This window comes from Lacerta agilis, chromosome 9, assembly GCF_009819535.1.
Source record: "Lacerta agilis isolate rLacAgi1 chromosome 9, rLacAgi1.pri, whole genome shotgun sequence".
Taxonomy (NCBI): Eukaryota; Metazoa; Chordata; class Lepidosauria; order Squamata; family Lacertidae; genus Lacerta; species Lacerta agilis.
In genome coordinates this window covers 69,367,946-69,380,841 of record NC_046320.1, presented here as the reverse complement: position 1 = coordinate 69,380,841, position 12,896 = coordinate 69,367,946, and the positions used below count along the sequence as shown (strand labels likewise).

Sequence of the window (12,896 nt, the reverse complement as noted above, 5' to 3'; positions counted from 1 at the left end):
CACATTCATTTCATTTCACTCTTAATTATACCACATTTTCTCTCTGTGTAACTTCCTTTTACTTTGTATTCTTCTAGCTCTTTTTTCTTCTTCCTTTTCCCTTTTTATTACTTTCTGTTTACAATAGTTTGCTTTTTATTGTATTGTGAAAAGTCTTAATAAAACTTTATACAAAAAAACCCACACCTGCCATTCTATAGTGCTTTACACAAGGCGGTTTGCAAACTGAAGAAACAACAAAATATACAACAAAGATCACACACAATCTGATCTAATATAAATAAGGCATAACCAAAAATGCCACTTAAAACAGCTTATATCAAATAGTCAATAATCCACTCAAACCTAGTAGCCTGCAATAAAATAACTCTCGAAATGCCGTCACCTTGGCATTTTCAGGGAATGAAGGCAAATTGCTACCTCTCTAAACAAGGTGGAACCAGCTCCACATAGCCTTTGCAGTCTCCCAGCCTGTCTTGTCTCCCAGTCCCCTTCAAATATGAAACTAACTGATCTCGGTGGAAGAGCAACATGAATTGTATTGCAGAAGGTCCAATCATAAAGGTCAGACCTAGGGGAACCATGTGCAGCGGCGGAGGAAGCTGCTTGGGCGCCTGGGGCGACGTGCCCAGGGGTAGGGTGGGACAAGCGACCCATAGGGGCGGGGTGCATCACGGGGCCTCCGGAGTCTGCCTGCCTCCTCCCACTCAGCCGCCCTACAGCTGGGGGGGGGGGGAGAGGCAGCAGGCAGACCGTATGGGCAGCACGGAGCCTGAGGGTACCCAAGCCACCACATCTCTCCCAGGAGAGACATGTGGGTCGGGCGTGCTGCAGGCCCTGCGGTGAGTGCCACCCACCATTTTGTCACACACACCCCCTCGGCGGTGACACCCGGGGCAGCCCGCATCCGCTGCACCCCTCTTCCTCCGCCCCTGACCACATGGCCTAGAGTACACACATTTCCTCCTCCCCCTTGTTGCAGAGGCAGCAATGTCGTAACATGCAACAGATTCCTTGGTTTCTGGGCTGTTATCCAAGTTATCCCCCCAACTCTCAGCCACAGGGCAGCATGCTGGGGCTAGAAGCAGCCTGTCTGGCAGTGGCGCTCCCTCTGCCCATGGCACCTGTTGCCAGACCGGCTTCCCAGATCACCTGCTGCCGAGTGTAGACTCCCCCCCCAATTGTAAACAGTTGTACCCGAAAGACTTTCTTAATACTTAGCCAATTAGCCTCCCCCCCATCCTTTGAAAGACCATGCAAAGAAGGCTTTTTTAGCAGCACCTACAGCTATTTCCAACCAACTGTTCTGGCATATTAAACTGTATCCTTCTTGATTACAAGGCATAAAAAATCTTTTTAAAAAGAGCTGCAACTTTTATTTAAACCAACGTAACCTGAAAGATGCAAACGAGCAGCCTGGAGAAAGAAAATTAGATCAAAAACAAGGCCTGCTGGGTTTCGAATGTTTATGGCTTCTTTGTGGCTAGACTTCTAATATTGCCTTTCTCTCTCTCTCTCCCCTCCGCCTCCCTCTCGCAAAATCCGGTCAAGCAGCACAGCATCTGTGAATATTAACTACGGGAACAGTGCTCCTACAGGGTGGTCCCTCACCTTTACACTGCCTCCAATGAGGTCGGGTGGCTCCTCGTCCGTTTCTAAGGCAACGTTGATGGACGCAAAGGGGCGACTGGCCATCTGCTGCATCTCTCGGAGCAGTTGCTGTTGAATAAATGGAGAGAAGTTAATACGGCAGCCCGACATATTCAAGGGTCATGGGCGTTCATGGGATTTTCACACAGTTGCAAGGAAACAAGAGCGGCGGCAGGCACTCTGTGCCCAGAAAGTGAATAATTCAAGACTAGAAGCCAAAGAAAGTTCAAGCAATACTGATATATATATATATATATATATATATAACAGGATGTGGCAAAACATGGGATGTGGGATCCTGCTTCCACCATGACTCTGGTCCTGAGTTAGGGCAGGCAGACTCATGGGAGTTGTAGTGAATTCAAAACAAGTTCACAGCACGGTCAATTTATGTTACAGATTTACAACCTGAGCTGAACAGGTGGCTCAAGAGGCCATCACCTATTGGGACTGATGCACAAGCTACAGTGAAATAAGCATCCCTTTGTTGCCTTCATGTGGATAATTGTCTGGACGCTAACAGCCTCATACCTGGCATTGCCCAGAAATCCTAAGAAACCAAAGTATCAGTTCAGTTTTGAAACCAGGGGTTAGAATAAGGGAAGTTTTGGAAGGTCCGTTCTTCTGCCATCTTGATTCAAAATGGCATCTGATTACATCCAGGCAGATGAAAACCTGTTCCTTTCCAAAATTTATTTATACTAGATGCGAGGGCTGAGTTGGAGACGATGGATAGTTCAGCAAGGGTTGCAAACCTCTGCTGCGACCAGGGCTCTCACCACACACCTCCCTTCCATATTGAGACTCACAATCGTGTGAACAGGAGACACAGTGGTCCTTTCACAAAGAAAAAACCTCAACGTTTCATTGAGAGAAAACAGGCCTGGTTAAGTGACCTACAACTCAGAAAGGAGACGTGGGCGGAGTCAACCTGGAATCCCTTGATTGTATAGAAAAAGTTCACTCTAGGCAACTCACAAGTAACAATACACCCAGAAGAATTAAATGAGCAAATACAGGTGAAACTCGAAAAATTAGAATGTTGTGGAACGGTTCATTTCTTTCAGTAATTCAACTTAAAAGGTGAAACTAATATATGAGATAGACTCATGACATGCAAAGCGAGATATGTCAAGCCTTTATTTGTTATAATTGTGATGATTATGGCGTACGGCAGATGAGAACCCCAAATTAACAATTTCAACTTTGGGGTTTTCATCAGCTGTATGCCATAATCATCACAATTATAACAAATAAAGGCTTGACATATCTCGCTTTGCATGTCATGAGTCTATCTCATATACTGTATTAAACTCCAGTAGCTAATGAAAACAACTGCTTACATAAATGGACTTTTCCACGATATTCTAATTTTTCGAGTTTCACCTGTATATGTACTAAAGCATCACAAATTTGTCCAATGTAAGGCCGGTCTAATAACTCTTCTGCTTTGGGGTGATGGTGGAGAAGGATGTTCATTGCATGTTTGTTTCCATAGCAGCTTTACTGATCCATCACCCCACCCCACCCCACCCCTCCAAAAACCCTATTATGAGCATGTAAGAAACTACGGTAGCTAGCGTAAGGAAATCTGCAGAGCCAGATAGCTATGCGCCCTCCCCCATCACATGGCTGGTTCCTGCTTGGTTTTTGTTCAGTTCAGCATTTTCAAATTGTTTTCCAACCTGTTCCCTACTTCTCTGGCCCGCTTCCACCTATGTTCTCTACCTGGCTCCATGAGTTTTGTGGTTTTACTTTTAATTGCACATTTTTTAAATAATTAAATGGTTGCATTTTGTGAATTTGGGGGATGCTTTACAAATAATTAAAAAAGCAGGCCAAAAAAATTAAATGTAAGTTGCACAAATGTTTTACCCTGTGATTGAGTGGGAGGTTAATGAATCTGCACTTCCCCCGCCAGCTGCAGGGCTGATACTCCACACCGACAAATTATAATGAAACAACGGCAGAACAGAGCGAAACCCACAGCATCAGCCATGTAAGGTCAGCAGGTTTCCCAAATCCATCAGATTCATGTGCGCCACAGTATGGAGTACTATATGTCTGCTTGAGATTAACAGCAGCTGTAAATAACTCAAGGGCCTACCAACTCCTCCAAGGTCCACAAAAAGAATTGAACCGAAAGAGCAAAGGATACAGAAATTATGCTGAGTGGATTGATCTGCAGTCTGTATTGCTTAGGGGCGTCTATTCTTCCCACTTCTCACCAGTTGCTGGGGTGTTTGCGGGTTTTGTCTGGGGGGTAGGGGCTGCTGCTATTGTTGTTTTTGTGAGTTATGTTGAAATTGTTTGGTTTGGTTGTTTTTGATGTTTTATTTACAGTTTAGGACTACTTTTGTAGTGTGTGGGGAAGTGTGGGGTGTTAGGGGATGGTAGTTTCTCTGGTGGGGGATATGTCATGCTCCTTCTGGGGTAGTCTGTCCACCTTGAATCCCTACCCTGCACTCAGCTCTCACCTGTGGCTCCTAGAAGCTGTGACAGCAGCCACACCCTGGGAATGGGTCCAATGGTCAAGAAAGTGTTTTTTTTCCCTACACTTGCTGCAGAGAGAAGTGAGGAGCAGATGGGTCTTGTCAACCCATCTAGGAGAAAGGAATACTCTAATCCTAAACTTCCACTGCCTTGCAGGTTATCTTTGGGAGAAGAGAAGGCTAAGGAGTAGACCCTACACAAATCTGGAGTCCCTAAGGCAGTTGTACACAACTCCTGCAGCCAAGCTGGCGCCAAGCATATTGCTCTGTTTTCCTTCAAACCACAGAAGTGAAGTTCTTCCCACAGAGTGGGTTCTTCCTGTCTGGGAAGCTCAGGACCTCCATCCACACTGCCCAGGCCTGTGCCCCACGGAGGACTCTACTGACTACCTGCCGTACAAGTGCCATTCAAGTGAACCCAAACTCATGTGCCAGACCTCCTGTTCCAGACTACTACTTAAAAAGATGCTTGGCAGATTGCAAAGTGAAGAAAGCGCGAAACAGATTGCAGGGTTGCTGCTGCAGTAATTGTGCCCTTCAGCTACCATAAAACGCTTTGTCTAATGGCTGTAAAATAAAACCAGAGCAAGCTGTCCTGATAAATATGCCCAAAATAAGAATCAAGCAGAACTCATTAACTCGGCAAGGAGTTGAATATTCACACAATCACTGCGCCCACCCAGGAGGTTATGTGGGTACAGCTACATGAATCTTACGCTTGCAATAGCTTTTGAAGCCTTCAAATCATGAGACAATACATGTTTGGCAAAATAATAATAATTTTTTTAAAAAATTGCTCAACTCATGCTGGAGGCCCTTGATCAGAATGGACAATGATGAACCATTCACAAGCCCAGACATTGATTGTTCACCTCAATGGATCACAAGAACAAGATTCAAGGATAATAACAGTGGGGCAAAGGAATCTCACAGCAGTAAAATGCTAGGTGCAAGAGTTCCCTGTACTGCAGCACAGATGAAGTAAAACAAGTGTGGACCTTATCCAGCCCTGGATGGAAGACCAGAAACAGCCTCATGAAAGCCATGCTGAGCTCTCCAAGAGCAAGATTTAATCATGTTTTGAAACCAATATTCAGGCATTTAAAGGTCTCTGGGGAAAGATTGCATAACTTTTATGTTCTCTGTAGGTCTTACTGAAATGACCCATTAATCTAGAGTTACTCCTGAGTAGGTTAATAAATAACAGCATTTTCCAGCTCCGAGTTTGTGATCAGCATCAGAACCATATTCACAAGTTCTTTCGCACACAAATCAATTCCTGGTCTCCCCACACCCCCAAGGTGTTCTTTATCAGCAATCCAATTTAGAGGGGAATGCATTTTGCTTGTCACTGCACAACTGGAAATCAGAAACCCTTCCTATCTACTTTGAATTACCCAGTGGTCTACCAGCAGACCCTGCTCCTCCTCCTACCCACTCCTGCTGTCGGCGCAGAGATGGGGATCACAGGAGTCATAGGACTAATCTATACTGGTGAGTTATAACATTATAAATGTGTTATAAAAATGTGACACTAGGAGGTGCTGTACAGGATTCAACGGGAAATTGTATTGAGAGCTATATAGTTTTTCTTCTTAGCTTTTTTAGATCATTGTAGAGCTAGCCCTAGTTAAACAACACCTGGGAAAGGTGAAAGTTGGTCACTTGTGCTGTAGGAAATCAAAATTAAAAGGTGATCCAGCTATGAGAATGATATGCTAAAGGAACACAACTAGTACTAGTACACGTACACACACACACACACACACACACACACACACACACCATTATCAAGAAGTTATAGATTTCTCTCATTATTGTGTACTTCTTGACAATTCTATGATTCTATGCTACCATCAATCCGTAACATCACCCCTTCTGGAAACAGTTTTACAAAGAAATAGCTTTGGCATGTATCAGCCTTGGGACTTGCTTAACTTCAAGAGGAACATCTATTTTTAAAGGAAGCAACACTCCTCCACCAAAACACACACACACCCTTGGTAACATTGCAGATCTCAATTGCTGCCAGTGAACCTTGGTTTAAGAAAACCCAACTGAGCAATACATCATCTTTACTGAAGAAATGTAACAAGAATGAAATATTATGCAATCAAGGATAAATCAATTTTAATGTTTTATCTTTACATTCATGAAATGGCGGCCTGCCAAAAATGGAATTCTGAAACAAGCGAAGTTTTCAGTCATTAATGTTATTCTCCCTCGAAAAGATACTATGCTACTCCTCAGACTGAAATGCAGGAGCTTCCATTCAACCTCCAGGCACAACACACAATTGTTATGGAATTCTTTGTGCATGACAATAGAAACCTTTGATGAGGTATGACAGTAACAAGCAACTGTAATCTAAGACAGACAGGATGGTGGTGGTATCAAAACAGTTGAAATGTTGGAAGAGAGAGAAGACATTTTTGAATTTTGAATTTAAACCCTCACTAGTATTCTTTATAGCTATGAGAGTAATGAAATCTGGGGCTTTAGGGTGTAGAAACTGGAATAAAGAACACAGACAATTGGCTTCTTCAGACATCGCACCAAACCATAGTTAGAGAAATGTAACTTTGGTTTGTTTTGAAGTCTGAAATCATAAGCCGTGGTTTGTGACCAGCCAACAAACTAGAATCAGAAGCCACACATGAATTGGGTTTGGAAACCATGGGTTGAAGTGATGTCTAAACTGAAAAACCATAATTATGGCCACTCCTGCATCTCTGGAGATAAAAGTGCTTAGCTGATGTTGTATTAAAACCACACATGGAGAAATAAATCATGAATGGCCTGTGTAGTCATTCAAACCATGGCTTAAACTATGGTTAGACTATAGTTCTAAACTATGATTAATGAAAGCTATAGTTTGTTGTGATGTCTGGATTGAACCAACTTCTGTCTTTGTTGAAGCCTTAAAGGTAAAGGGACCCCTGACCATTAGGTCCAGTCGCAGACGACTGTGGAGTTGTGGCGCTCATCTCGCTTTACTGGCCGAGGGAGCCGGCGTACAGCTTCCGGGTCATGTGGCCAGCATGACAAAGCTGCTTCTGGCAAACCAGAGCAACGCACAGAAATGCCATTTACCTTCCTGCTGGAGTGGTACCTATTTATCTACTTGCACTTTGACGTGCTTTCGAACTGTTAGGTTGGCAGGAGCAGGGACCGAGCAACGGGAGCTCACCCCGTCGCAGGGATTCAAACTGCCGACCTTCTGATCAGCAAGTCCTAGGCTCTGTGGTTTAGACCACAGCGCCACCCAAGCCTTAAGGAGAGCTATTATATAATACATTATCAGTGGTAACTGACCCCCGCCCCCAAAAAAACTAATCGGGGGGTGGAATGGGTACGTGCGAGTTTATGCACACTGAACCAATGCACGCAGGAGTCAGGAAAGTAACCCCCACACAAATCAGTTGCTGCCTGAACAAAGAAGACCAGGGGGGAGCCCTCGTCCATCCAACTACCACCTGCATCGCTAAGACCACCTGAAGAAGAGGAGCATCAGCCTTCCATGCATATTAGACCCAGTTCTGCATGGCCTGCAGAATTACTATCTGGCTACAAGCCACGATCCGGAAGCCAAGATCAAGCCTTGGCCTCTTCATCATGGGTCCTTTGGGGAATACCAACCACAGGCACTGGTTCACACCTAACACAAAGCCATTCTCTGTGTTGTTTTGCCCCGTTCATGGCAAAGGGTTTTCAACAGGAGATGTGAAGCAGCCACTTCTGAGCAGCATGCAGTCCAATCGCATAAAATAAGCGATGGTTTAACGTAACTGGGGAAACATTTTCATTGCTGTATTCGCCACGAACCCAAGTTCTCTTTACTGATCAGTTACTGACATGTCAGGTTGCATTAGTATCCATATGAGTTCTTTTTTTTGGGGGGGGTGCATCCTGCCTCAATGTTCAACACTTTGCGCTAGCTTACACTGAACTGCATTTGCCAATGTATTGCCCATTCTCCCAATTTGGGAGATATCCTTTTGAAGCTCGTCAAAATCCTTTTTTGCTTCTACGACCCTGAAAAACTCTGTTTCTCCAGAAAGCATGGACATGTACCCCCTTAGTTCACGGAGCACACCTGCAGGGTTTCATGAAGCCCCGTCAAGACTATGCCTGGAAGGTACACACTAGGGAGCAGAACAGTTATTCACCGAGGCAACATAAATGCTTAAAATATCACGAGAGAGGAGAGCCATGTTCTTTTAAAAATAAATTGGGCAGTAACACTTAGCCACAATTGCAAGCCACCATGTAAAACAACGGATAAATAATTATCTGGCAGTATTTTCATCATAGCCGAAAATTAAGTTTCCAGTTCCCTGGGGCAGCGATTGCATTAATGTTAGCTAATTAGGTTTGTAACCAACTTTGCAAGCCTCTCTCTCTCTATATGTGTGTGTGTGTGTGTGTGTGTGTGTGTGTGTTTAAGGGGGGGAGAGAATTAGAACTGAAAAGCAGCTCAACAGGCATTTTCACACTTCAAATTATAACAAACACAGGACAAAGCTACTGGGAATTGATGTCATATGAAAGACAAGGCAAATGTGTCTTCATCAGCCATGGTTTAAATACATATTTTATCAGAACCAGGCCCCCAAACAAGGAAGACACAATGGATGACCTTTAGTAAGCAGAATAAGCTGAAGGTTCGAGGCTTTAAAAAATGTAAGCGAGGTCTGCTGTAAATGCAAATTAAAAGCAGGCAAGAATATGATAACAAGGGGCACCCATCAGCTGAAAAGCTGGGAAATGTTCAATGTAATTACAAAAAGGCTATTATAACTCTCCAAGAGAATGAAGTCCACCGCACCCATTACTGGCCATTTTTCCAGGAACAAACTGTTCCTTGATAGGGCAAGTCAAAAGCCCAAGCTTGTGGTTCTTCTAGGCAAGGATGGCCAAGCAGCAGTTCTTGGTCTGGATGCGACCCCTGAATCAATCTCATCAGCCACAATGTCATCTTAGACTGGTGGGCTAGGTGACCTCAACAGTCCTGGCCCAGGAACCCAAATTACCAAAACTGAAGTTGAGTTTTGTTAAAAGCAAGATTCCTTTTCCCTTCAAAAACCAAAGACAGAACTAGATATTGAAATTGAGGACCTCATGGGCAAGAGAGCTGTGATCAGAGGCTGAAATCAATATAGAAAATTTATTTAAAACACACAAGCAGAAAACCATTTTGCATGATGAAAAATGCAAGCATAATCCACAAAGAATATCAAAGTGGGAAAAGGCTTATTATACGCAACTGCAAGGAACAGTGTATGCAGGTAAAAATAGAATGTAATGATTACATGGGAAACAAAACAGAATATTCTGCCTTGTGGCTTAATGCTATTCAATCTAAAGATTTCACTCTTAAAACTTTACTTTGTCATTTTATCTAATACTTCCAATATATCTGTTCTATTGCAGGCAACAATTACGGCACGCAAAACTTAGAAATAATTTTTATTTACTTAATCTCTACTTTGATTTAACTTCCAGATCACCCACTAGTCAATAGCAGTTAAAAGCTAAAAGTTAAGCAGAAGAAGAAGAGATGCTAAATCTGTGTTTCCAGGTAGGGGTTCAAAGGAACAAGTTTCTGCGGACCCCAGGAAGAGTAGAGAGATTAATCCAGGACCCAATGCATGGAAGAGAAAAAGATTAAAAAATAAAATAGTTTGGTTCAAACCTTACCGGGGAGTAAGCAAAAATAAAACAAGAATTATTTATGTATAAAAACTACAGAAGCCAAATCTGTTCAGGATTGTTCATGAACCAAAGCCTGTGCCCCAAAAGACAGATTCACGGGGAAAAATTGCCACAGAACACTTCAAAAGTGGAAGGAGGGACAAGCTCAAAGCAGGAAACCCCTTCTTCTCGCAAAGAGAAAAGCAAAGGGCAACCTGGGCCCAAAGAGGCCTAGAACAAGCAAAAATATGTGATAGCAAAATGTGAGCTAAGCAATGAAATTAAGCGAGAAGGAAAAGTGAGCTCCAGTATGGAGATCCAGTCTTTTTCCATCCCCACCCCTTGGCATCCCAATTTTTCTGCCTTCTTTTCTCACTGTTAATTCTGTTACTACTTGCTTTAGTAAAGGACAGGCCAGCGGAGAGGCACCTGCAGAAACAATTCTCCACCAGTTTTAGGTGATTAATGGCACGTTCTTGAGCCTTATCAGAGTCCAGAGATATTCACGAAGGCTGTTCAGAAGTTGCCTAAAGTTCCCCATATTCAGCATATTGACTATTTGACTCCGCCAAATGGTCCCGGGGAAGGGTTACAAAAATGTCACCACTGGAACAAGTTCAATTTACATTAAAATCATAAAATAAAACCAGAGAACCAACAACAACCAACCAAAACAGCAGCACAGAACAGAAATGCAGGAAAAGGGAAGACATTCACTCAAGCAAAGGGCTCGGTAAAATGGTGCGTCTTGGCCAACTGTCAAAAAACATGCAATGGGTGGCATAAAGACACATCTCACTGCATAACCTGGGGCCACCAAAGAGGAAGCTTCATTTTGAAGGGGGGGGGGGAGTAAGACAGCAGGGCTAATAATGCTTCTTAACCTTCCTTGCCATCAAAGTTTCTTTCTGACTTGGATTAAAATCTGAACCAAAACAGAAATCATGGACCATGGCACTTGCTGGTATTGAAAGTTAGCATTGTAAATTTCTAAATGTTGCATCTGAAACCAAGCAATAATGGACATTAGTGCCATAATTAAAACAAACACTATATTTAGCCTTTTCTCTCAAACATAACCCAGAAAAAGGGGTAGTGCTAAATCTAAGCGCTCTCTCTCTCTCTCTCTCTAGATATATATATATATACATACATACATACATAAAAGGTAAAGGGAACCCTGACCATTAGGTCCAGTCGTCAGTCGTGTCCGACTCTGGGGTTGCGGCGCTCATCTCGCGTTACTGGCCAAGGGAGCCGGCGTACAGCTTCCGGGTCATGTGGCCAGCATGACTAAGCCGCTTCTGGCGAACCAGAGCAGCGCACGGAAACACCGTTTACCTTCCCGCCAGAGCAGTACCTATTTATCTACATGCACTTTGGCGTGCTTTCAAACTGCTAGGTGGGCAGGAGCTGGGACTGAGCAACGGGAGCTCACCCCGTCGCAGGGATTCGAACCGCCAACCTTCTGATCAGCAAGCCCTAGGCTCAGTGGTTTAACCACAGTGCCACCCGCATCACACACACACACACACACACACACACAGTATATGTTTCAGTTGGGTCAATTTTTACTGATAAACCATTTTAGATTATTAATTGGAAAGTGGCAGATAAATATTTAAAAAAAATTAAAGCAAATCACTATCTTTTCAGACTATCTACACAGGTATAGTACAGTATTTTGACTGGACAGTCTACTGTTTTGAGACTTGGATAAGTGCCCTCCATCGTACCCTGCCCAAGCTGATTCACAATGTGAGGTTTAAGCCTTGGATTTTGGCTCACAGCTTGACTACAGGAATCCCAAAGGCATGTAAAAAAAGGAAAGCAGCTTGAAAGGGAGCAAAAAATACATATTAAGACTTGGTTGTAGACAGATGTACTCTTTATGATGCCATTGCGGTTTTATTTCAAGCATTATTCTCCACCACCGCCTTCATGTTTCCTATCACTTTCCAAAAGTCATGTAATAAAAGGAGCAATTTTATCTGTCTTTCAGTATCATTCCGAGCCTCGAACAAGCATTCTTTCTTGTTTCCATTTCCTCCACCAGCAAAATACAGTGCCTGAAAGCCATTTCGTTACGGTGCTCAGTGGAGAGAGAGAAAAGGGTACGAATTTACGAACCACTCACTTCCCTTTAGTAGATCAGTGTCACACAGACTCTAATGCCACCTTGCCAAGTTGCGCAAATGTTACTTCAGATAATATACTGATAGGTCTAAACCCCTGCCAAATGCTAAATTTACAACGTCCTAATCTCATTCAGTTATGAATAAATGCTCCTCATCACCACCACCGTATCTGGGCTAGGTTAAGTAGGGAGTTATATTGGCTATATTAGGTTTCAGGATTGGTTTGGTTTTGAATTTTACAAAGGGCACCTTTTCAAGAGCACTTCCCTCCTCTATTGTGGAGGAAACATTGAAACAAACGTGCTTTACACTTATTGGGCAGATGCTCTTCCTTGTTCTGTTTTGAGCAATGGCCTGGGGAGTATAGAAATGGGGAATGGATTTTAATGGCACCTTGGAGAGCTCCGTGCAGGACTCAGGCTGGAGACTCCATTAAGAGCAGAGTTTAGATGTTGCTTCAGCAGCAGTCATCTTCTGACTGAGCCTTAAATAGGAGCTGCAGTTCTTTCTCCTGGCGTGCTCTGGTCCATGGGGTCACAAAGAGTCGGACACGACTGAATGACTGAACAACAACAAATTTTTTCTCAGTTGCTAGCTCCACCTTCTGTGTGAGAAGCTTCTTTGCTTAAAGGGACCCTGGCTGCTTAAGCACTTGCGGATTCCTGAAGAACAAGGGAGACTGTGGCCTCTGCATCAGAGGAGGAAAGCAGGATCGCATGGTCCTAACACTGGCCGCCACAGAGTTGGCAGGGACCACAAGCGCCATCTAGTCCAACCCCCTGCAATACAGGAATATTTTGCCCAATGTGGGGCTCGAACCCACAACCTTCAGATTAAGAGCCCCGTGATCTACAGACGGAGCTGTCCCAGCTCACCTGAGAGTGAGCAAAATCTTCTGCTTTCAGTGTTTTGCATCATGTTC

The 12,896-nt window shown here is 43.6% G+C and overlaps 1 protein-coding gene across 1 annotated transcript in view; it reads right to left on the bottom strand.

Moving 5' to 3' along the window:
* Window positions 1-12,896, bottom strand: part of ATRN (attractin) — a 170,460-nt gene that overhangs the window by 11,868 nt on the left and 145,696 nt on the right. The window contains exon 29 of the mRNA XM_033159586.1: window positions 1,612-1,719. Coding sequence (XP_033015477.1) covers window positions 1,612-1,719 — 108 coding nt within the window. The remainder of the gene's footprint in view (window positions 1-1,611; window positions 1,720-12,896) is intronic.